Here is a 23702-nt window from a genome sequence, read left to right as displayed (position 1 = left end):
CAGATTTACCATCACTTGGAAAGATTATCCTGGCTTGTTATTTCCTCACATACCATTGTTTTGGTTCTCAAAAGAAATGATAAGCTAGCATTTCCAGTTTGCTAAGCACATCCTTCCCAATAATCATCCAAAGCAGATGAATCACATGAATCAAGAGTTTGCCCGCAATAAGCTAAAATTCCCGAGATTTTTCATACAACTATGAAAAACAGTAATTATAATTGTGGAAATAATAATTGTTCAATATATACCTAAATTACATATCAAATGGATTAGGAACCATTTATGTACAAATGTTTCATCTTTCATCATTTACCTACTAGGGACTTACCTATAGTAAGGTCATGAACTGGTTGAAACCTTTTGTCTGTAAACTGCAATAATAAACATGATTTTCCAACACCTGAAAAACAGGAATTTCAAGAATCTGCAGTTATACAACATTTTCAGAGATGGAAGCATTTAAAGGTACACACTCATTAAAACATCTGTTTCTGAAGTTTAAAAAGGCTATTGCTAAATCCTAATCTCAGCAAATTATTTTAATGTGCACACATAACAAAAAAGGGACTTAGAATTCATTATTCCCATGACACTGTGACAGTTAGAATCCACATATATACAAGTAGTCCTCAAATTATGACCACAATGGAGCCTGTCTATTACAGTTGGAAGTCAGAACAAATATTAAATGAACTGCCTCACATTATAACCAACCATCCCTGCTCTCCCTTGTGCAGTTGTTAAATGAATGTGCAGGTCATTAAAATGAGCACGCGGTGCCTCAGGGATGGGGGAGATCCTGGAAGGCCTAATGCAGACATAAGCCCACCTGCTTCAGGCCTCCCTAGCTCCATTCCCAATCACTCACTTACTTTTTACCATAGACCTCCATCTAGAAACTTTGTCACATTAGGAATGAAAGCACTTGCTCTATTGCCCCAGTGTCCCTACACCGCATGGCTGTGCCCAAAAGCAACTGCCAGGCTGAAGAGTAAAGGAAAGGAATGAAGCAAGTAAAGAAAATATTTCTGCAGCTGTTTGTTGAGAGAAGCTGAGGAAAAAATTTAGCCAGCTAGAGCAGAACATATGCAGCAAATTGGGTAGAAGTAGGTACTTGGAAAGATTTTTGATGTTTGTATGACTGCCTTTAGGACCCAGCTAGACTTGGCTTTAGAGTCCTAGCTAGGTTCTAAAGGCAGTTAGACAAACAGCAAAAGCTTTTAGGAGAGTTCTAGCTGGCTCCTCAAGGAAAAAAGTTGCAAAAAAAATTTCTTTGCTTGCTTCATTCCTTTCCTCTACTCTTCAGCCTGGAGTCAAGAAAGTAATTTATAGATTTTGTCACCCTCTTTCCAGGCATGCAGTAAGTTTAGTAAATTAAATTGTTAAAGTGGATAGAGATTGGAGGACAGAGGTGGGGAATTTCAACACTTAAGGATATTGGGGAAGAAAAAGATGAACAAGTTTACCTCTCCCAGCTTTTTTTGTTTTCTTTATGTTTTTGTTTTCTTTAAGAAATGTCAATTTTGCGGGGATGGAAGGGATTTAAAGCAAAGGAAAGATTTTGGAAAGCTTATTCTGAAGCTACTGCCTTAGGATGTAGGTTCTGGTTTTCCAAAGCCTAGCAAGGGCTAGAGGAGCCTTGTGGTTTCCCAATGGCCAGCTGATTGGGGCAGAAAGCTCTGAAAGCAGCCACCATTTTTGCAGGGAATTGGAGCATGTTCGTGAGGCATGGGAGCAAGCCCAAGTCCTGTGGTGTCCCTTTGGGGTGGGATGGGGGAGGAGAGGGGAGGGGCTTAGCAGCAGGACTACTAAGTGTACTTTCTATTTACTGCTAAGGATGAAAAATGTATTCTTCATTTACTTTTCTTTGGATTTAGCAGATTTTTAAAAAAAGAACTATTTAGAAACTCCAGTTACCCCCTCTGTATCTAGTAAGATTATTATCCATTTTTTGAGTGATGAAGCCAAATAATCAAAAAATAAATCAAACAGAACCGCTGTTTCCAATTTTTAAAGACCCTCCTTGCAAAAAAAAAAAAAAAAAAAAACCCTAAACTTTTACATCTGTTAACCAGTCTTGAGCCCAAGTTTTTATAAATAATACTGAATTATACACATCAAATAAATATTTTTCTTTAAAAAATTTCTGGGCAGGCAGCAATTGCTTAGAAGAACCTACTTTATTTAAAAATGTTATTCCTTGTTAAAAAGCAAAAACTTATAATGCTATGTATGGGTTCCTTATTTAACAACAAAGTTCATTTCTCTAGATTTCAGATTTGGGTCAAAGTAGGAGCAGAGAGTTGTTGATCTGGCCCACATTAAATCATTTATTTTCCAAATAAATACACTTAGACAAACTGTATGTTGAGAACAGAATTACCTACTTTGCATAATTACTATGATTCTTTCATTCAAAAGTTTGAGAAGTTCCCCCTTTTTATTAGAAACTTTTGTATAGTCTTTGTAGTTAAGACTCTTGTAACTTTTATAATGTCTTAGATATCTCTATCCTTCTGCTATATATGCTAAATGACAATTCTAAACCAAGTGATATGGGCATGTACATGACTGAAGTCAATTTGATAGTGTGTCGAGTGAAACAGGCTTCAAATAGGCTAATATCAAAATAGCCATTACCAAAAAAGAAGCAATTGTTTTTTTTCAGTCCTAGATTGCGACTAATTATTAGTCCAGGAGGCATTGTAGATGCAGTTCGCGGAAGGTCGTCTGGAGATTTGAATAGTTTGCATGACCCTGAAGGAGAGATGCGACTTCCCTCAAGGATCTCCACTCAATCTCTATACGGTCAACTGTGGCCACTGGGGGTCCCGGGTGGACCAGAAGAGAGGGGGAGAGGGAGATCCTGGAGGAATCATCCGGGGCTGGGCTACCGACAACTCCACAAGATCTGCAAACCAGGACCTCCTCAGCCAATGAGGAGCTACGAACAACACCTTAGCCCATTCCTCCAACAATTTCCCTAACACCTTGGTGAATAAGTGGCAGGGGCGGGAAGGCATACAACAGGCCCCGAGGCCACCAGCACCCAAGGGCGTTGATTCCTTCTGCCTTTGGGGCGAGGAACCAAGAGTAGAACCTTGGCAGTTGAGCATTTTCCGGAGTGGCGAATAAGTCTCTGACTGGCAGTCTGAACTGGTCCACTATCTTCTGAAATAAATGGAGCGGCCATTTCGAGTGGTCCATCTTTGTCCTGCTCAACCAGTCAGCTTGAACATTGTCCACTCCCAAGATCTGATCTGCCTTTATGGACAGCAGATGCAGTTTTGCCCAGAGGCCTAAGCTCTTGGCCTCTCTCATGTGGGTTTTGGCTGCAATGTTGTCCATGAGAATAAGGACATGAGCCCCTTCCACACCGTTCTGGAATTGTCTGAGTGCCAGGAACACTGACCTAGCCAGTTGATGTTCCAACCTCTGTCTGTGTGAGTCCACTGACCTTGAGCCATTTTCAAAAGAAGGTGAGTACCCCCTGCTGATTGCCGGGGATAATCACCAAATCAGAGACCTGATCACCTGGGGGGTGGAAACAGTGTGCCCCTGACTAAGGAATGGCTCCTGTCTGCCTTCTGATATGGTAGGAGGAACCACTGCAGAGCCCTGGAATGGAACCAAGCCTAGGGAACTATGTCGAGACACAACACCATCTTCCCCAGGAGCCTTGACAAGAGGGCCAAGGTCACCGTTCTCTCCTTCCTTGTCTGTTTTGCCATCGCCTGTAGGCTCATCAGGTGGTCCTGGGAAAGGAAAACTCTGCAAGAAAGGGCGTCTATTACTTCCCCCAGACGCAACAGCTGATTGGATGGGACAAACTGGCTTTTTTATGTTTATGGAGAACCTGTGGGCCTGCAGGAGCTGAATAGTGAGTTGCAGATCCTCCCTGGCCTGGGGTTCTGATGACAGCTGGACTAATATGTCATCCAAATAACATTGCACTCTCACCGGGAGAGATCGAAGGAAGGCTGCCAGGACTGCCAAAATCTTGGTGAAGGCCCTCGAAGCTGATGAGAGATCAAAAGGGCTCTGTATTGATAATGCTGACCCTTGTAATAAAACCAGAGGAACCGACAGTGAGGGGCCCAAATGGGGACGTGAAGGTAGGCTTCCATCAAATCGATAGAGGTGAGGAAGCCGCCCTTCCTGAACACTCTGAAGGATGGAACGCAGTGACTGCATCTTGAACTTCCTGTATGCCACAAAGCTGTTGAGAGTTTGAGATCCAAGATGGCTCTCCACCCCCACCCCCCCGAGGCCTTGGGTATGACAAAGAGACGGGACTAAAACCCCATCCCCGCTGGCCCTCTGGAACCACCTCAATTACACGGATTTATCTTTTCTTTTATGTATACTGAGAGTATTTGCACCAAGACATTCCTTGTGTGTCCAATCACACTTTGCCAATAAAGAATTCCATTCCATTCCACGAAGTGGCATATGGCGGCTTCCATTAGGGCCTGTTGTCTTGTCCTGAGCACAAAAAATCTCAGGGGTGTGGATAGGAGCTCTAGTGAAAGTCCGGATCTTATCCGTAGCACCCAGGAGTCTGTGTTGATCCCCTCCCATCGATCGGCAAATTGGGTCAGTCAGCCCCCAATGGGAAGAGATGTTGCGCAGTCACTTAAACCGTCGGTATGGATGATTCCCTCCACCTCAAAAGGGCCGTTTATTTGAAAAAGTTGTCTGCTCCGACCCGTTTAATCAGACTACTGGTCTCAGCCTGTCGGGCTCCGAGTTCACTACAGAACCCATCAGCTGGTCCTGTTGAGCCCCGTAAGGTTTTTGAGCAGAGTGAAATTGGTGGCCAGAGTCGCTGGATCGAAATGATGGATATCTGAAGAATGGAGCTGGATGAAATTCACTGTGCCTAGAGAGAGAAGGGAGTACTTTCCTCTTATCTCTGGTCTCAACAAGCAGTGGCTCCAAGGCCTCCCTAAAAAGTCTGTCCCCTTGGAAAGGGGCAGTGGCCAACTTTACTTTCTTTTAGGGTCTGCATGCCAATGTTGAAGCCATAGCATGCACCGGGCCACTACAGAGGACGCCAACACCTTTAAAGTAAAACGAGCCGCATTCAGGGTGGCATCTGCTGAAAACTCAGCAGCTGCCACCAATTTGTTTATGTCCCGATGGACACGGATGTCCCTGGGTGGAATCTTCTTCTGCAATTGATGTAGCCACCTTAAAGATGCCTTGGTGAAGAATGAGGCTGCTGTGGACACTTTCACTGCCCAAGCAGCTATCTGATGCGAACACTGAAGAATCTGTTCGGTCTTTTTGTCTTCAGTCTTAAGCACCTCCTCCGGCTCAGGTGGTATGGTGGAGGAGGAGGCCAGTGCAACCACAGGTGCATATAAGTAGGCAGTTGAAGAGCTGAATCCATATAAGTGGATATGGATATATCCACTGTATGTTACACTGTAAAAATTTCAGTCGTTGTTACTAAGGGAGGAACCTAATGTTGGAGTGGCGTACTATTTACATATGACGTCCAGGAACAACTTTGGTGAGGGGATGACGTCCATCTGCATAGATGGACACTCAAAAAGAGTGTCACGTGGAGCAGAAGTCTCCTGAACTGCTTCTGTGCTGGAAGAAGACCCCATGCAGGCAGCATTCTTGGCCTTAAATAACAGGGATTTGAATAATGTGGGGTGGAAAAGGCCTGTGAAGGCAGTTAAGCCTGGTTTCATCCTCAGAAAGGTCCTGAACTCGTATTTCACCTTCTTCTGAAACTGAGGAGCCACTGTGCTCCAATCACCCACTTGCACGTTGTTCCTCTAGGCCTTGTAGGTTGAAACTGACTTCTGATAACTGCCATCTTCATGGTAATCAGATGGAAGGTGTTGAAAACCTTATGCAAATTCCTGCCTGATGGTTTGGGAGATAAGATGTCTGATGGCAGGGGAAATATCTTCCTCTTCTGTGTGAAGGCCTGCAGCAGTATAAGTATATGAGGCCTCAGCAACAGGCCTCTTTCTAGGGATAGATTGTTGCCAAGTACCACCAGCTGCCATTGCTGTTGCTATGGGCCCAGAGGCAGATTTGCTCCCTTCTCAAGTAGGCAGAATGGCCTGCCCCCTTGTGCCATCTGGAGACAGATTCTGGCAACTAGGTCTCTCTCCTTGAGAAGTTGGAAACTGAGGGGAGACATTTTGGAGGGAAATTTCTTGAACTTCTAAAATGAAAGAAACTGGTTTCTGTCTCTCCTTCTCCTTCTGGCTCCTGGAGATGAGCTTCTCCAGGGCCCTATGCCTCCTTTCTTCTGCTCTGGATGGCTTCCTAGAGGCAACAGCTTTGGCCTTTTATTTTTTTGCTGCTCCTCTGGCTGCTGACTGGAAGGTTGAGACTACCCTAGAATGGCTCCTTCTTTCAGGGCTAGTCTGGGCCTTACTGTCACTGGACCTATCCTCTTCCATATGTAATTCCTCTTCTTTTTTAAAAAAATATCTATATTCAGTTAATTCACTGAAGAGCCTGCCCTGGTTTACCCAGTAGGCCTGTTTGCTAGGCCCAAGTCCAGGGAAAAAAAAGGCGCCTTTCAACTGGGCCTTCTCCATGTTGAAATAGAGGCCCGCCGCCCATCCTCACTCACCGTTGCTCAATGGCTCTTGATTCTCCTATGCGGGTAGGGAGGATTGCACTGCCGGCCAGTACTGCTACGAGTCGGCGGCCTTGGCTGCCTGGGCTCGCGGCCACTCCAGCCAGTCCTGCGACGAGGCATGGTTCCTATGCCTTATTGCCAGGCGCTAGCCTTGTGGCTATCCACGCGCTTGAGGAAAGGCCCTGTGTGGCGCTGAGGGCGGAATGGGGCCGGAGCCCGTCATACCCATTTCAGCGATGGCTCTACCTGATGTTTATGGAGCCTGCCTGCCGAATTTGAGAAAAAAACAAAGTCCTATTAAAACATTATGTTTGAAAAGCTGCGAGAGCTGAAGCCAGACACGTCTAGTCCAAGAGATGGACTGAGTAGAAGCTGGGTTTCCTAGCAACAGAGGCAGGTCTTAACAGCTTTGACAGACTCAGTCCGTCAAGCTTGGAGGAGTTACCCCTTGCCTGGACAACAGCACTATGGAGAATAAAAGGTTCCTCATACTTCCCCTGGACACTGTCTGTGTCTTCCCAAGGAGGTATATCTCACAGTTTGGGAAACCCTGCTGTAGCCTTGTTACACTGAAAGATTATTATGAAAGACTTGTTAAATGGCTTAACACACAGCATTCTCTTGGTTAACAAACTCCATCATAAAAATAGATAAGGCTATTCTGGAGGCTATCATGCTGCCTCTTGATAATGGTAGCATTTTCTCTTAGTACTTCAAGTCATGCTGCTGGACAATGCATTTTAATTCCCTTTCTAGAACAAATCTTAAACTAACTGGTCTGTGGTTCTGAAATTACTTCAGCCTCTATTTATGTAATTATCAAACTTGTATGCCACACTCTTGCCAAACTTTAATAACCTGGAATGTAATTTGCCTCACCAGAGATCTAAATTCATTTAAAATAGCAAGATAGACTTTTACTATAACCTGACAAATCCTGAGTTTTTTTTCTCTATCCTTATATTAGGAAAGTTCCTTTTTGTCATCTGAGACATCTCAGAAGGAACATATTAAATAGTCCCACCTTCTCTTTACCCTCATCCTTATGATGTCCCTGCTTTTCTGATACAACAGACCAACAGATTCCAATTGTTCTAAAATGTAAGACATACTATTATTATTGGAATTTCTCAGCAGCCTGATCTTAGTCTGAGCTTAACTTTTTTATTCTATGTATTCAGATTTCAGATAATACTTTTACTCCGCCTTACTACCCTCCTCTTCCATTTTCTATATATTTCTTTTTCTGCTTCAGCCAATAGGTATTGCTATTCATCCATGAAGGCCTGCTAAAATTTGTCCCATTTTAAACTGTTTTAGAAACTATTTGTGCCTATTCCTTCAGTATCTTGTTTTGGAAGATTTCCCACTGTTTTTGACTTGTTTATCTTTAAGATTTCAAGCCATGGCATGATGCCCACCTTTTGCCTGAGTTCATTAAAATCTTCTTTCTTGAAGGCCAAGGTTTATGACTGACTTTGCTCAGCTTTTCATTAGTTATCTTGAACTCCAATATGACATGATTGCTTTCCCATGAATACCACACACCTCCAGTCCATTGACTAATTCCTCTCTGTTGGTCAGGATTAGATCCAGGATAGCTGAAACCCTTGTTTCTTCTTGTAATTCTGAGAAATGAAATTGTCAGGAAGAGAAATCAGAAATTTGCTGGGCCTCCCATTACTAGTTCTATTAATTTTTCAGCAGATATTATCACTATAGTATGCCTCTTTGAAAATTTGGAACTCAATTTAAAAATCTAAATCCTTTAAATTTAGTACTCAATGCCTTATAATAAATTCCCATGTGGATATGACTTTGTTTTTTAGAATTTTTAATTTTATCCAGAAGCTTTCAACAAAAGTTCCATATTTTAAGTCATATTTTTGGACTCATGCCTTATTTATCTACAAAATCACTCCACCATTGTTTTATTGTGTCTGTCTCCTGAATAAACATAATTTAAGCTTTAATTATATCCCACCAGATTTCTCTGATCTCAGGTCATATTTGTTTTAATATTTCTAGTTTTCTTTTTTGCTTCATACCCATATTGTGCATACTGATTACAAACACTGGAGACTTGAGGGTGTCACTATTTATTGATGTCCCTAGTACAAAGTACTCTTTCATGCTTTAGGATTCCCCCATCACCATGTGCAATCACATTCTAATATCTAAGATTTTTCTGAATATAATTTTGTCTCACTCTCTATTTGAGGCTTAATTCAAGGCTACTGGTTTTCAAAGCTTCTGTCAAACATTTTTCTCTTAGTTTATTTCTGCCTAAAGATTCCTTCTACAATTCTGACATCATCTCTATATCTAGTTTTTCATTTTAAGAACTCCCTTCCTGTTCCTTGCACCTCAACAGGAAAAACAAATGAAAGATCACTTGAAGAAAGAGGTTTGCCACCTTCCTATGCAGAATTTTATAATAATTTTAATCGAGAGTGTTCACTCTTTTCTAACCTTGTTCCTTGTCTGCAAATGATTACGTGGTAATCCTTCCACCAAAAAAGATAAGAGAAAAAAGGTATCAGAAAGTGAACAATGGCCCTATTACATTATTGCATCCACACTGCCCTCATCTGACATGTAACTCTAAACAAATATCTTCAAATGAATATTGCCCTTGCTAAGGAAAAAATTAGCCAAACCTGTTTTGGGACTTGATACTGTGTAAACCAGAATATATAGCATATGCATATTAAACAAGCTCTGACTTTGCACAACATTTGAATCTAACCCATGCAATATCTGCTATTAAGTAAGCCTTTCTTAAAGAAGATTTATCTTGGAACATAGTAGCATCAGAGGCTAGAGCAGTGTGGCTACTAATAGCACATGCTAACACAACCTTTCTAAGGTACATTACTACGGGGAAAAGGAACATGAGCAACTAAATCAATTCCAAAATTTGAATCAAGATTTATTTGTGAAAGAGAGCAAACACTGCATTTAGAACTTCTGCACCAGAGACAAATTCTTTGTGTGTTAATTACACTTGGTCAAATAAAGTATTCTGTTCTGTCCTGCTCCACTCTCTTTTATACTATGATACTCTGATCAGAGCTTAATACCTTAGTCCTTTTAACAGATAAGAAAATTCTTATTAGGCAAACAAGTTACAAAACAATGACATAATGCTTTTTAGCGGACACAGAGTCGACATTTACTGTACTTGTTAGAATAAGTTTATAAAGTCATGGGAAATCAGCACTCTTACAGAATAACATAGATGTTCCAATAAATGAAATGACAATCGGATGTAAATGATGGGTCTTTCTCTATAAAAACATCATCATTGTAGACCACTCTTCATGACAGAAATTTCTGGAAGTGAATCATGCCCTGATAAAAAACAATCTGTGAACTTCAGAAAAAGGACTGTCTATTTCATGAAGATGGAAAGGGGCTGCAAAACCATCACAAAGCAGGTTTCTAACAACCCATGATCAAGATAGAATGCATACAAGTAGAGAAAATGCAATATTATCACTACTCTTCCCAAGAGTGATTGTCCAATTAAATTTTCCCCAAGAGCAAGTCATACAATACCTTGGAAGTGGTAAAAGACCTCAAGTAGCAATAAAGGAGTTGAAGGTTACTCTCGCTCTGTCTAATGCCACCACTGAACAAGAATAGTGCATATGGGAGAGTGTATTAAAACCACTGCTCTCTAAAAAATATGCTGCCCTCTTTTTCAAGTTTGTTAAAATTCACCTGAATTGTTTAGAATGGGGTGTCAAACACATGGCCTGTGGGCCAAATGTGGCCCACAATATGCCCAGAGTTGTCTTGTGGGGCTGTCCCAGAGATGGCAAGGGTCTGGCCTATGCCAGACTGGCCCACCCTGCCCCGCAGATCGTGATGACCAGGCCATGCCCACCCTGGCCCCCGAAGGGCAAACAAAATCCTGATACAGCCCATGATGGGATCGAGTTTGGCACTCCTGATGTCATGGTTCCGAATAATGTTCCCAGCCAATTCAAGACTCTGAAGCCTTGGCTTCTTCAAAAATCCTGTTTATTAGGTACATCATATCGACACAGAGGTGAAGCCAACACTGAATAATTCCCGCATATTTGGTATAATTAAAAGAATAAAAAATAGATACTGTCCACCCCTCTTGTGTCACAGATCACATTAGCCAACCAAGCAGGTTATGAACTTCTCCACATTCCCCCCTGCGGTTGCTAAGGCATGCTGATTTGGCCTTGGTTCTCTGCCTTATCATTATGTCTGGCACATTGGAGGAAAACATTCTACATTCCATAAGTCCTTCCGCCCCCCATAAGTATTGCAACTAAGAAACAGAGCAAGAAAATATGGGTTCAGCTAGAATCATTTTGAGAGTTGACACCCGATTTAAAAGATTATTTAAACTATTTTCTGTGGTGGATGACACAAGACTGGAACTTTCTAACATTAATGAGGATTGATTGAAAAAAAATCCCAGAAAGACTGCATTGCAACAAAAGGATTTCATCAAAATATGAGTAAGATGGGAGATGGAGTGGGCCTGGATAGCTTGCTACCATTCTGAGAGCAATTGATTTTAGATTCTGTTAGCAAATTTTACAAGACAGTGTCAGCATATCTATCTGTGAACTAAAGTTTAAGCATATGAGTCGTGCACTACTACAATGATCTTAAACACAAGTAAAACTACAACAGAATGGCTAAAGCAGAAAAGAATTCACATTTGGAAGTGGCCAAGTCAAACCCTTGACCGTAACTCAACAGAAATCCAAAAATAGTCCAAAAATAATAAGTTGAAGTAGTTCTATTAGGAATGATGTGCCATTTGCCGAAACAATCAACATGGACAGGAAACGTTTGGTTGAAATCATGGATGCTAAATCATAGATTCCAAAATTTACTAAATGAAAAACTACACATATTTTTACCCCAACAAAATTAGGGAATGTTATGTCAGTGTGTTCAATAAAGACACAAGGTTCAACACTATTCTGTAGGTTGTTTAATCCAAATCTCATCTATTAACAGGATTGAATAGTTCCATGCTATTATTAGTATTTTTCAAGTAGTACAAACTATTGGAATGCTTTCATCTTTATCTTCCTCTTCCCAACCCCCCACCCCTGGAATACTGAAGCTTGAAATTAGAGCTTGCAAGTTTCTATGAAGGTAGAACTCAGAAAATTCCAAGTTCATTTATATTTTTATTTATGTTTAAAGAACTGTTACTTGAAAAAATGTGGATGCACAGTAAAGCAATTGTCTGCCTTATAAGCTATAGTGTTTGATGTTCAATTTTAGTTAGTAAGTTACATGAACCCAAGCAATTTGGATGACTTAATGATAGGAAAACCCAGTTAATAACTCACTAAATATGGTTTCTAATCAACATGCCTTATAGTTCCTTTCCTTTGCTTCCTTCCTATCAAATGGTACAACTATAAAACACATATACATTCCCATACATTAAAAAAAAGTTACAGAATTTCTAGTGTTCTAATATTTTATTTATTTGAAATTTGCCTTTGTTATTTTTATAAATAACTCAAGACAGTGAACATATTCAACACAGCTTCCTTCCTATTTTCCCCACAATGACCCTGTTAGATGAGTTGGACTGAGACAGAATGAAGGCCCAAGGTCACTCAGCTGACTTTCATGGCTATATTTGTAAATTGCCTATATGCACTAAGATTGAGACAGCAGATAAAGTAACTAAAAAATAAAATCTATGAAGATGACTGTTGCTTATTGCCATCTGGAAGTATTCTAAAAGTGAGTTTCAAATGAACCAGGGATGTTTTCTAAGCCAGTGAGAACAAGCAGAAATGTACATTGACAAATTATACAAGTAGACCTCAAGTTACTATTTGTTCAGTGACCATATGAAGTTAAGATGTTGTTGAAGAAATGGTAGTTATGTCTAGTTCCTAAAGTTACCATTCCTGCAGTGCCCCACTGTCACATGATCATACTTGGCAATCACAGGAGCAGTTCAACACCCCTCCCTCTCCCCAAGCCCTGCTTATCTCCCTGTATCTCTGCCCCTTTGGTATCCCCTACACTTTGGTGGCTCAGCCAACTAGCCTGTACCCCTGCGTGCCCTCTGTTAACTGCCCCTACAGCCCCTGCCAAATAAAACCGCAATAAAAATCCAAATCCAAATATCACCATATCCAAATTAAAGCCACAATCATAATATTAAAATAATATATCATAGCATGCACCATGCAGTAGAGCTTATCTAACATCTCAGGCCAAAGCCAAATTTTAAATCCTTGTTAAAATGGCAACAGGGTTGCAGCCATCTGAATCTTATAGGGATAGTGTTCTATATGGTGGGTGCTGCAACACCTTTAAAAAAAAGGAGTTTTCCCCCTTTCTTGATTTATACTTTTCAAAATTACTTAAAGCTTTTGATTGTTCCCTCTTCCCACCCTTCAATTACTGATTTGCCATTTTCAGTCTTTGTATATTTTAATTATGATTTTAGATGAGTTAACCACTGAAACAGAATTACAATAAAAAGAATATTTGAATATACTAACTAATCAATATGAGGCACACTATATAAGAGACTGTAAGATAATTCAATTATAGATCTGTTCATAGTTGGAAGAAATTAATGGCATCTCAGAAAACAGATTTCCCTTGCGGTAACTTGCTTTGCTTCTCCAGATTAATACTTGAAATGAATGCTGTTAGCATACAGATCACACACAAAGAAATCTATGCAAACACATATACTAAAAATGGGTGTGAAGAATGCGAAATCTCTCAGATTTGTAATGGTAGTATACAAAGAGAATAAATACATCTGACATTATAATATGAATGTCATAATATTTTAACCTAACATGACTTCATAACATGAGAAAGATCATAAAGAAATGTATGGAATAGGAAGACATAGCCGTCACCACAGAAGTCAGGGTACTGGTTTCTAGCAAGCTTCTGGACCAAATTCAAAATGCTGGTGATGACTTATAAGGCACTATATTGTTACATCAAGTACCACCTTGTGAAATTTGAATCTGCCTATTCAGTAAGTATAATAACTACTAGAGTCCTCACTTTACAAAAAGCAAGGGGGACATGGATCAGGCAGATTCCCCATGCATCCAGGCATACTTGGCCAATAAATAATTCTATTCAAGAATGTATTTTGAAATTCTTCACCTCCAAAGTTCAAGAAGCTCATCTCCTAATATTTCATAAAACTGTTAAAACATTATTTCATTATACTGTTAAGGAGGGTTGAATGTTTTGGATAGCTGTTGCTTTTATTTAGCATTTTTTGTCTATTGTACAGTATTTATTGGAGCAGGTTACTAGAATTGTGAAAAATCCTTCATATTTTTTGAGTTTTTGTGCTGATTGGTTTAAAAGAGTTTCCCAAGTTCATCTGCTGAGTTAACAGGCATGATATTCCGCTCTGAAAAAAAAATTGGAGCCGGCCAAAAGAGACCCCCCGCCGTGCGCCCACTGGGAGCGCCCACTGCTTTCCCTCGCCGGGGCCGGGTGGCGGCGTGTTGCACGGAGGCTGGTCTGTGGCTGGCCCAGCTCCCTTTTCCTGCCGCTCAGCGGCCTCCGCTCGCACCGCCCGGGCTCCGCTCAGGTATCCAGCTGGGGCTGTCAGGAGTTGCTACCGCCGGCGCAGCCCACGCGGCTCCAGTCCTGCGTTGCCTCGGGAAGGAAAGGCAAAACCAGGAGCCGCTGCTGCCGTTGCAAAGCGCCGCCGCGGCTCTTCCTTTTTGCCTTTCCTTCCTGAGGCAACGCAGATTGAGCCGCGAGCCGCGCCAGCAACTCCTGACTCGGGCCTCCGAGGGGAGGGGAAGGAGGAGAAGAAGGGGTGGGGGAAAGGAGGGGGCGATTCCCAAAAAAATCGGAATTCCAATTTTAATCGGAAGAATATCATGCCTGGTTAAATATGGATTTGAATCTGGATTTCTGCAGTCTTTAATATCTTAACAGCTATCCCACTTTGCTTTCTAAAGTATGTCCTTTCTTGTAAGATGTAGTAGTAAAAGTACAGGTAGTTCTCACTTACCAACCACAAATGAGACCAGCAATTCCATCACTATGCTACATGGTTATAAAGTAAAAATCACACGGATGTGCCCTACAGGTCACTTGTAGCTGCTAAGTTCAACATCATGTAAATGCAATTTGCAACTTCCTGCTATCTTTCCCACTGATTTTACTTGTTGAAAGCTGGCTGTGAAGATCGCAAATGGCAAACATGTGACCACACAAAGCTGCAATTCTTGTAAATGCGCACTGGTTGCCAAGCATCTGAATTGTGATCATGCAAATGTTTTTTCAGTACCATCGTAACTTTGAATGATCGCTGAATGAGCAATTAATAAAAGAGAAATACTTATAAATTAATATTTTGTGTTATTTTTGTACCACTATTTAAGAAATACATGAATTATCCCGTCAAATATAGTCCAACCATACTCCCAAATGTCAATTGCCTACTATTCCAGAAAAAAGAACCTCACATAAAATTATCATATATAATACCAATAGCTTTTTTTCTGTTTTAGATCATTTCAAGTTTGTAAATAAAAAATATTCTGTGCATTCTTCAAAAACTATAAAGATCTGCACAGCACTGCTCTAGTATTAAGTAAGCTTGACTATTGTTTGAGCCTCAACAGTATGTGTGTGCATGTGTGCTGTTCCATGAAAGAGCTGACTTATTACAGTTAATGGAATTGTTAATGAAACAGCTGTTTAATGAAAAGAGGTGTGTTCAGATGAGATCCAAAGGATTTCTTCCAAATCAAAGTTTGTAGCTATGTAAATATGTGCATATTTGCTTTTTGTTTCCTTTCCCCCAATCTTTATTTTGCTACAACTTATTGTTGACAAGGGAGCCCCTGGGTTTATCAATTTTTATAAACCAATCTGAGAGGTTTTCTAAACTGAACAGTATGGAAAATGCTTTGTATAAACCAAACATTCATTTTAGTAATCTCAGAATGAAAAATAAGCATCAAAATCACCACTGCTCCTCAAATACTAGTGAAGGCAGGATTACATAACAGGACCATTTAAGTTGCCAAATTTAGTTTAATACGTATTTCATGAATAACTATAGCTGCTATATATAAGCAACATGATTATATTTGGACATCCTTTCTACTCAAAAGCAATTTACATTATACTTCATTATGCATGAACCAGGCCTAAAAATCAGCTTTCTACCAGATACAATGTTCCTTATACTTTGGACCTCTCTGGTCTGCTTGGGGAAAGTTGGCTAATTCCATAAATCACTACAAAAAATTACATTTCAACAAGAAAATACAAGAACTTAGAATACAGATCTGCCAATATTTTAGCTATCCCCTTCACATGGTATTTTTTTTAGTTTGCAGGAACTATTTGGCATTAGTTTTGTACAGACTTGATAACGTCAGACTTTATTATATTTCTTTCTGATATTAACAAAATGAGTAACGCCTTGTTTGTGGATACACACACTTTCAAGTACAGCCACTTTAATAAGCAACCACTGCCTCGTAGGAAAAGCAAATACATGGAATCCAGAAGATTTAATTACCACATTGCTATCTATATCTGTATAAACAGGTCAGGTGACAATTTACTTGACGAGGAAATGATGACAAACAAGAGACGAATGTCAACCGGGGCAACTCTACTCTAAACCTGTGTGTTTGTCCATTAACTCGCCAATCTCCAAGGAATGACACTTTCGTTGAAGCACCTTCAACTAAAATTCCGAAAGAAAAGTGTTCAGCCTCACTGTATGTAATGGGAGATTTAAGACAAGCGTGGCAAGTTTGAGGTCTAGTATGGGAAACTATCGGGGCGTTGTCGCGCTCCGTCACCATTTTTTTTTTTTTACCTCACCGAAGCATTCCCCTAACAGCGCTCATTCGGGCCTCAAAAACAATACCATTAACCCATCCCAACCGCTCTTCTTGTGCTTCACTACTAGGTTGGTAACGGCGTTGCCACTCCCAACGAAACTCGGGTAGTCTGGGGGGAAGAGGAGGTAGTTACACCCAAAGGCTTGACGGGAACCACGGCTCAGCGACGGGCGCCGGTGTAGGCCTTACTAGGCCGGCGTCAAGCTGCGGGCGGTCCCTAAGTCGAGCACCTCCCCCTCTTGAGCAGTCACTACCACGTCGGCGCAGCCAACACTGCGGAAATGGAGCGGCTGAGGCGGGCGTTGCGCAGGTGGCTTGGCCCTCAGGCCGGGCTTCCCCATTCCGCAGCGCCTCTTTCCCTCCCCCTCTTTTGCCTTCTCACCTGTGTCCCCGATTATGATATACTTGAAGAGATACGCGTAGGCCATGTCTTTCCGATCCCCGCCGCTTCACCCTCCTGCCTTCTCCGGTCGAACTGTCGCTCTTCTGTGCCGTGGCGCGGCGTGACGTGACGCCCCCTCCGCCCTTCTATGTCAGAGCTCGCGCTACGTAAAATTTGAAGCCGTTGCTTTCCTTGCCCCCCCCCGCGCGCGCGCCGCACGACTTCCAGCAACCCCCCGACTTTTTCCCTTTCCGAATCGGTGAACCAGCAATCTCTCACGTCGGCCCTTCGGCTGTGCCGGCGCGCACGCCCCCTTTCCTTTCCGCTTCTTTTTCGCCGCGTCTCCGAAGAGGCTCGTAAACGTCCCGAGGCGCGAGATGGGAGCGACCGAGGAGGAGGGAGGGGGGCAGGAACAATAACAGGCAGCAAGGCTCCTACACGGTTCGGCAACGTCACGGAGCGCTCTTCGCCGACCCGGAAGTGTTCGAACCCTCCGCAGCCTCCCCTCTTCTTGACGTCCGGGCGTGGGGAGGGAGCCTTGAAAGTGACATGGAGGCGGAGGCTTAAGAGCTTGGGGCGGGGATTTGTGTGTGTGTTTTGATCGGAGTCACGTGACAAGGGAAGTGAGGGAATGGCCGTAAGAAATAATCGGATCTCTTCGTAGGACATGAAGGTAGCTAAGAAAGACTCTTGATGAGACCCCTCTCTGTTGAAATGAGTGCAAATCTGAAGGTTTCATAAATGCCTTATGAGAACAAATGGAATGGGATAATAGAAACAATCGACTTGCCTTGCAATAGATGGTATTGCTTTGTGAATTATAAACACTTAAAATGATAATTGTTAACGGTTTGAATTGAAGGGCAGGAATAGGGATGCAATAAAAGGCTTTACATTAAAAAGAATTGGCCAGGAACAACAGGAAAATGGTGTGTTGGATATGTTTGCCGCCTTGAATTATTTGTAAAGTAATAAAAGCAGGATATAAATAAGCAAAGAAACTACAAGGGCACTGGAATCTACTTCTGTAGTGTTGGAGGAAATAGTCTTCTGGGTTCAGTTCCAAGTGGAGAAGAAAGACGCTGGAAACATGATGACTGCTTGAAAAGATGGACAGGATCACATGCCTTGGAGCTCCTGGGTGAAAAAAGGGCAAAAAGGGATATCCTAAAATATTTCATTTTCCCAGGAGAGGGGTGGGTTTTAACTTCCAACAGTAGAAAACAATGGTACAAGACTGAAATAGTAGCTCCTGTAAGTACTGTTAGGAGAGGTTAATGGCAGGAATGATGGATCCTGGGGGAAAAGGGTCAGCCTAAAGGCTAGAAAGATTGCTCTTAAAGACAAAAAAGATGAGGTACTGGAATTACTATGTCCATAAGTAGGAGGAACTGGCATCATTCCTGGGACTGGAATGACAGTCACGAACATAGAACAGACCAAGAACTAGAAAAACCTTCCTAAAGCTATATGGGCCTGGAGTGTAACTAAAGAATAAACTCTTGAAAATGGGCAAAACTTCTTTTTCACAAGCATTTTTATTCTATTCAACTTTTCTGGAACTGTTATTCCAGTCATGCAGCTCATACTTTCAAGGCTCAGCACTAGCCCATTCCATGCCTTTCTATTATTCTGCTCTCAATTTTAGCCTTGCCCTTTCAGATGCAGGAATGTTTTTCCAATATATGATATCACTGTATTTCAGTTACCTGGGATGGTCATTTGAGACTTTGGCCTGATGCATTATGATATTTTTGACCCTTGATCAAGTGGATTAGACATATACATCTCTTTGGGAACAGCTTTAAATCTCCTTGAGTTTTAGACATACATATACTTAGAGTAGAAAAACTGTTTGCCAATATATATTTATTCAAAAACATTGCATGTTAATATAAGTGGATTAAATGGTGTAATTCTCCCCCACTTAAACTTTATAAAAAAATGAAAATACTTAATTCCTGAGAAAAATACCAGCAGTCTTTGGACATGTTAAGGAATGAGTTTGGACTCGCAGTGGTAGGATTCAAATTTTTTTACTACCGGTTCTGTGGGCGTGGCAGGGGAAGGATACTTTAAAATCTCCAGTCAGAGGTGGTGTTTGCCAGTTCTCCAAACTGCTCTAAATTTCTACTACCGGTTCTCCAGAACTGGTCAGAACCGCTGAATACCACTTCTGGTGTGGAGTTGGGGGGACCAAGCCTGGAATGGCTTGGATTGGGCTGGGTATTTACTTAACAACCTGTGATTCTTAGCAATGGAAATAAGTGTTGCACTAGATAAACTCTAATCCAGTAAGGCTCCTTAAGGACATCATACATGTTGGTACGCATAAATACATTCTGTGCTACTACCCTATTTGTCCAAATCTAAGTTGCAAGGTTGTCAAAGAATGCCTTCATGAGCACTCTTTGAACTGTTTTTTCCAAAGAGAATTCCAAAATCAAGTCACAATATTTCAGGGTTTTGCAAGTGGCAGCATTGTAAAACCAGTTTAAGAAAATATGTTTTAAACTAAAAAGCACCTTTCCCCCTCTTTGTCATCCTTTCCATTAAAAATATGTTTTTAAAATTAATTTAGCTTTTACTAAATTAGTTTTGTAAAGTTGTATTTTTCTTTATGAAGTCATAAGGCTATATCACTTTTATCTGATGCCTATATACTACAAACTTTCTCATTGTTTGTCTGTTTGTATCCTCATATTAGTTTCAATGGTCCACTATATGCTAAATTTTAAAAAAATCTGGGACTCATTACTCCTGTGAAATGGATATTTCTATGATCTTCACACCAGTTTGATTTGCAAAGTTGTGGCTGCTGCAGCATCCCTACAATCATGTAATTGTGGTTTCCTATGTCCCTGCTAGCTTCCGACAAGCAAGTCAATGGGAAAACCAGCAGGAAGGTGGAAGTTGCTCCCACTCCCACATCATTCTGTTTTTCTGTTTAGGTAATTAAATGTTGACTAAATATTGCAGTTTGTTTGCCAATACAATTATTTTTCTGTTTTATGATACATACTCCTCTTAAATGATCATGGAATAATACAGCATTGATGTAAAAGAAATATTGTCAGACTAAAATTTAATATTTATTCTGATCACATCAGACTTCACTACTTTTATCTCAAAGAAGGACCCAACAGCTTACAGAATTGTCCAGTATAGATTAAAATTCAACTAAAAACAATTTATCATGTAATATAGTTCTTTTTCCCAAGTAAAAGAATTGACCCTAACATCAATGAAACCATTACTTTTATTGGTGGGAGAAGAATTTCTTAATTTCATTTTCTTATTTTAAGAAAACCCAGTACTGTTTCAAGTTTGAGAATTTCTGGCATATGAATAAATGCAATCCATACTTATTGGCAGATGTATCCATCTAAGCATATCAACAAGACAGAGTTTCAGAATATTTCAGTCCTGTGACACAATGATTGTATCATGTATTCATGAATGTTGCTGTTTAAGTTGTCTGTCCATCATGGTTTGATTCCTTGTATTCCTTTGATTCCATTTTTTTTTAGAGATGATAGTTTGAATAGGGATTGGGGGTAGGTTTTTATATTGTTGGTCACATACTGGTGAACTCATGTTAGGCAACTCTAGTTGAGATAAACTATATTTTTATAACAGCTATTAATTCTGAAAGTCATTTGCAATTTTCTTCTTAGTATAATACTCTGTACAGGGCAAGAATGTGACATTTAGCAATAAGAACTGAAAGAGTCTTTTTATACATTTAGTTAGAAATACCTAAGTCTCATTGAATTATACAATAGAACTTTGAGAGCTTCAACGACATCTGCAAGTTTTTTTCTGTCATTAAAAAGAGCAAAATGTTTTTATATAGTATTTCTGAAGATGATGTAACTAGGAACAGAGAAGGCCTTTTGATAAATGCTATGCCACAATTATAAATCTGTTTCAAAAAAAGAATTCTTTACTTTTTAGCTGGAAAATTGGGGTGTTTGGTCATTTGTAGAGGGAACTTCTGCAATAAATGCATAGTAATTATTAGTGCATAATCAAATGATACCAGAAATAAATTATGGATTGTCCTTTAACAGGATTAGTTTCTACAGATACTGAAGTAATTATCAAAGTTATTAAGTTATTTTCCAGAATCAAAGGAGTGCAGTGCTCTTGATATAATACAGAAGAGTTAGATATAAAGGTCTTATTTTAGAACAATGAATAATATAAACAAAATCATGGAAAAATATGCATACTCTCTTTGCACTTTAGTACATCTACTTAACTCCTGTTAAGATGGGGGTTACTTGAAAAAAACCTCATTTTAATTTAGAAATATTTATCTTAGGTTCTTTTTCTATGAAAAACAAACCCAGTTAGCAAGTGTGCATGTACTAATATTTTACAATCAGTCACATGTAACCATATTTTTAATAACAGAAAATATCCAAATTCTAGTGATCAGCATTTGAAGTTCATGAAACTCAAAATTTGATACCAAAGGTCATTGTAAATTAAAAAGTCAATTTTCCACAATCCAAAATAGCAGTCCATCAGGTACAGGCAACATAAGAGGACTGATCCCTTGGAAAATACTGTACTGCAAATCCAGAATCATGGAACTGTAGAATTGGAAGATAATATGACCTAACTTTCTGCAGTGTGTTTAGGAGAATCAGTTAAATCATCTATGAGGGGTAGCTGTGCAGTCTCTCTTATGGAGATGGAAAACCCACATTCTCTCTAATATTCCCCTGTTGCATAGGTCTTATTGTCAGAAAAAAAATTATTCAAATTTAAACAAAATGTAGCAGTTGCAAATTATACACATTATTTCTGACTCTGATTTCTGTAGTCATAGTTCTTGATCATCTTCCTTGTTGCTTCCCTCATTGGATCAGAATAAAGCTATAATGTCTCCCTTCAGTTTTCATTTCCCCAGACTGAACATTCCAGATTCCTCATAGGATATGCCCTCTAGTCCAGCAATCCCTAATCTTCCCCACTCCACAGACTGGAAGCAGAGGGGATGGCTTTGCACATGTGCCACTTAATCCCGCATATGCGCAAATGGAGCTTTGTGCACTCGACTGCCACTTGCGCGGCCCAAGTCCCAATGGGCTGCAGACCAGCACCAGTCCACAGACCAGGGGTTGGGGACCCTTGCTGTAGTTCTTCGATTTATCTGCACTGCCCTCCTTGGAACCCTCGCCAAAATATCAATCACCTTTTGAAAATGTGATGCCCAGAATTGTACACAGTACTTCAGATATGATCTCACTAATGCCATATGAAAAGAAATAATGACTTCATGCGTCTTTGGTATATGGTTTCTTCTAATCAAGACCAGAACAGCATTAGCCCTACAAGCAGCTGACTGAAATTAATGACATATTCAGCTTGTCAATTTCCACATCCAAGGCCACCTCAGATGTGTGTCTCCAAATAATGGAGTTTTATTCCTGTATGCATATCTTATATTTTGTGGCTAACTAGCCAGTTGTAGATCCATCTTATTATAATGCCATCCAAGCCACACTTTAACTGCTTGTCATGTTAAACTTGGTTAATATCAAGTAAATTAGCTTCCATATTTGCTTTCTTCAATAGAATAGTTACCATGTCACAGAAGGAGACAAAATTTGCCTCATGTGCTCTGTTTTTGACAAAGGCATGTTGGCTCTTAGCAATCGGGTTATTTTTAAGATAGCTTGCTCTATTGCCTGCTCTAACGTCACCCCAGATATCTATATCAGGCTGGTTGAGCTATAATTACTGGGATTTTTTAATGAGGGGGGTCAACATTTGGTGTGTGTGTGTGTTTATATACACATGTATATGTATATATACAGACATAAACAGGCACTTTATTGCAGTTGTTTCTCAGATGTGACCATCAGCCAGAGGAAACAGGAAGGCTAAGGAATTATTATTCTTAATTTCATTTCAGTTCTAAATATGGTGAACCATGGTCCCAAAGTATTGCTGAAATACAAATTTGAGCAGAATCCATTAGCATGCCAAATCTTAACAGAGGCTAAACCCTGTAATTTAGCAACATCTGGATTACCAGTCATCATCACTGAAAAATGAAGTTGTGTTTCCAAATCAATTTTCTATCACCACTCCAACCACATCTCTTTCTTCTCCTCCCCTTCTTTTTTTTTCTAAACAACTTCTTGGATTTTTTTAATTTTGATGGCTCCATCTTTCTTTTTCGTATGACTGGAATCATTAACTCTTCCTCATGGAACTGAAAAGAAATTTGTTAAATATAGTGTTCTCTCAGATGAAGTTTTTATAATAGAGTTACACTGTCTTATATACAAAATTGTGTAGGGAACCGAAATAAAATATTTATAACACTCCCTTGTTTCCTAATTACTACTTCTGATTTAACATGGACTAGTACAATATGCGTTAGTAAGAGTTTTCCATCTGGAAATACACCAAAACAAACTTGAGTATTGAATATGGTATATTAAATATTGAAAAAGCCTTCACATATTCAAGGCACTTGAACTGACCTAATATTGTCATTGCCTCTAATGGTTTTTGGAAAGCTTATTTTTAAATAGCTTATATTTTTAAATAGTTAATGTTCAAGGAAAGACATAATGTAACCTTTTTTAAAAATCTCAAATTTTAATGGTGCCATTTTTTAAAATGCTGTAAATGTTCATGATTTAATTTTATTGGAAGCATTTTAATAATCAGATTCTCCTGTATATTGCAATACCTGTAAATATACTGAATTTGGTCTTATCACTATTTGTGTAACAAATACAATTCTACTTGGAGCTATGTTTCCTAATATTACTTTTATGTAGTG

The 23702-nt window shown here is 40.0% G+C and overlaps 1 protein-coding gene and 1 long non-coding RNA gene across 2 annotated transcripts in view; one reads left to right on the top strand and one right to left on the bottom strand.

The window, feature by feature from the left end:
- RAB2A (RAB2A, member RAS oncogene family) overlaps window positions 1-17373 on the bottom strand; it is a 40127-nt gene extending 22754 nt beyond the window's left edge. Inside the window, exons 1-2 of the mRNA XM_026692319.2 lie at window positions 16892-17373; window positions 332-403 (exon numbers count right to left, since the gene is read on the bottom strand). Of these exons, the coding sequence (XP_026548104.1) occupies window positions 332-403; window positions 16892-16937 (118 nt within the window). The 5' untranslated portion in view covers window positions 16938-17373. The remainder of the gene's footprint in view (window positions 1-331; window positions 404-16891) is intronic.
- A 97-nt stretch (window positions 17374-17470) lies between these two features.
- LOC148131478 (uncharacterized) overlaps window positions 17471-23702 on the top strand; it is a 33996-nt gene continuing 27764 nt past the window's right edge. Inside the window, exon 1 of the long non-coding RNA XR_015748914.1 lies at window positions 17471-17564. This is a non-coding gene — a long non-coding RNA (uncharacterized LOC148131478). The remainder of the gene's footprint in view (window positions 17565-23702) is intronic.

Source organism: Notechis scutatus, chromosome 3 (assembly GCF_049901735.1).
Source record: "Notechis scutatus isolate UNSWTSFEM ecotype Mainland chromosome 3, rNotScu1.2, whole genome shotgun sequence".
NCBI classification, from domain to species: Eukaryota; Metazoa; Chordata; class Lepidosauria; order Squamata; family Elapidae; genus Notechis; species Notechis scutatus.
Note: the sequence above shows the minus strand (reverse complement) of the source record. Positions and strands in the feature narration are given on the sequence as shown.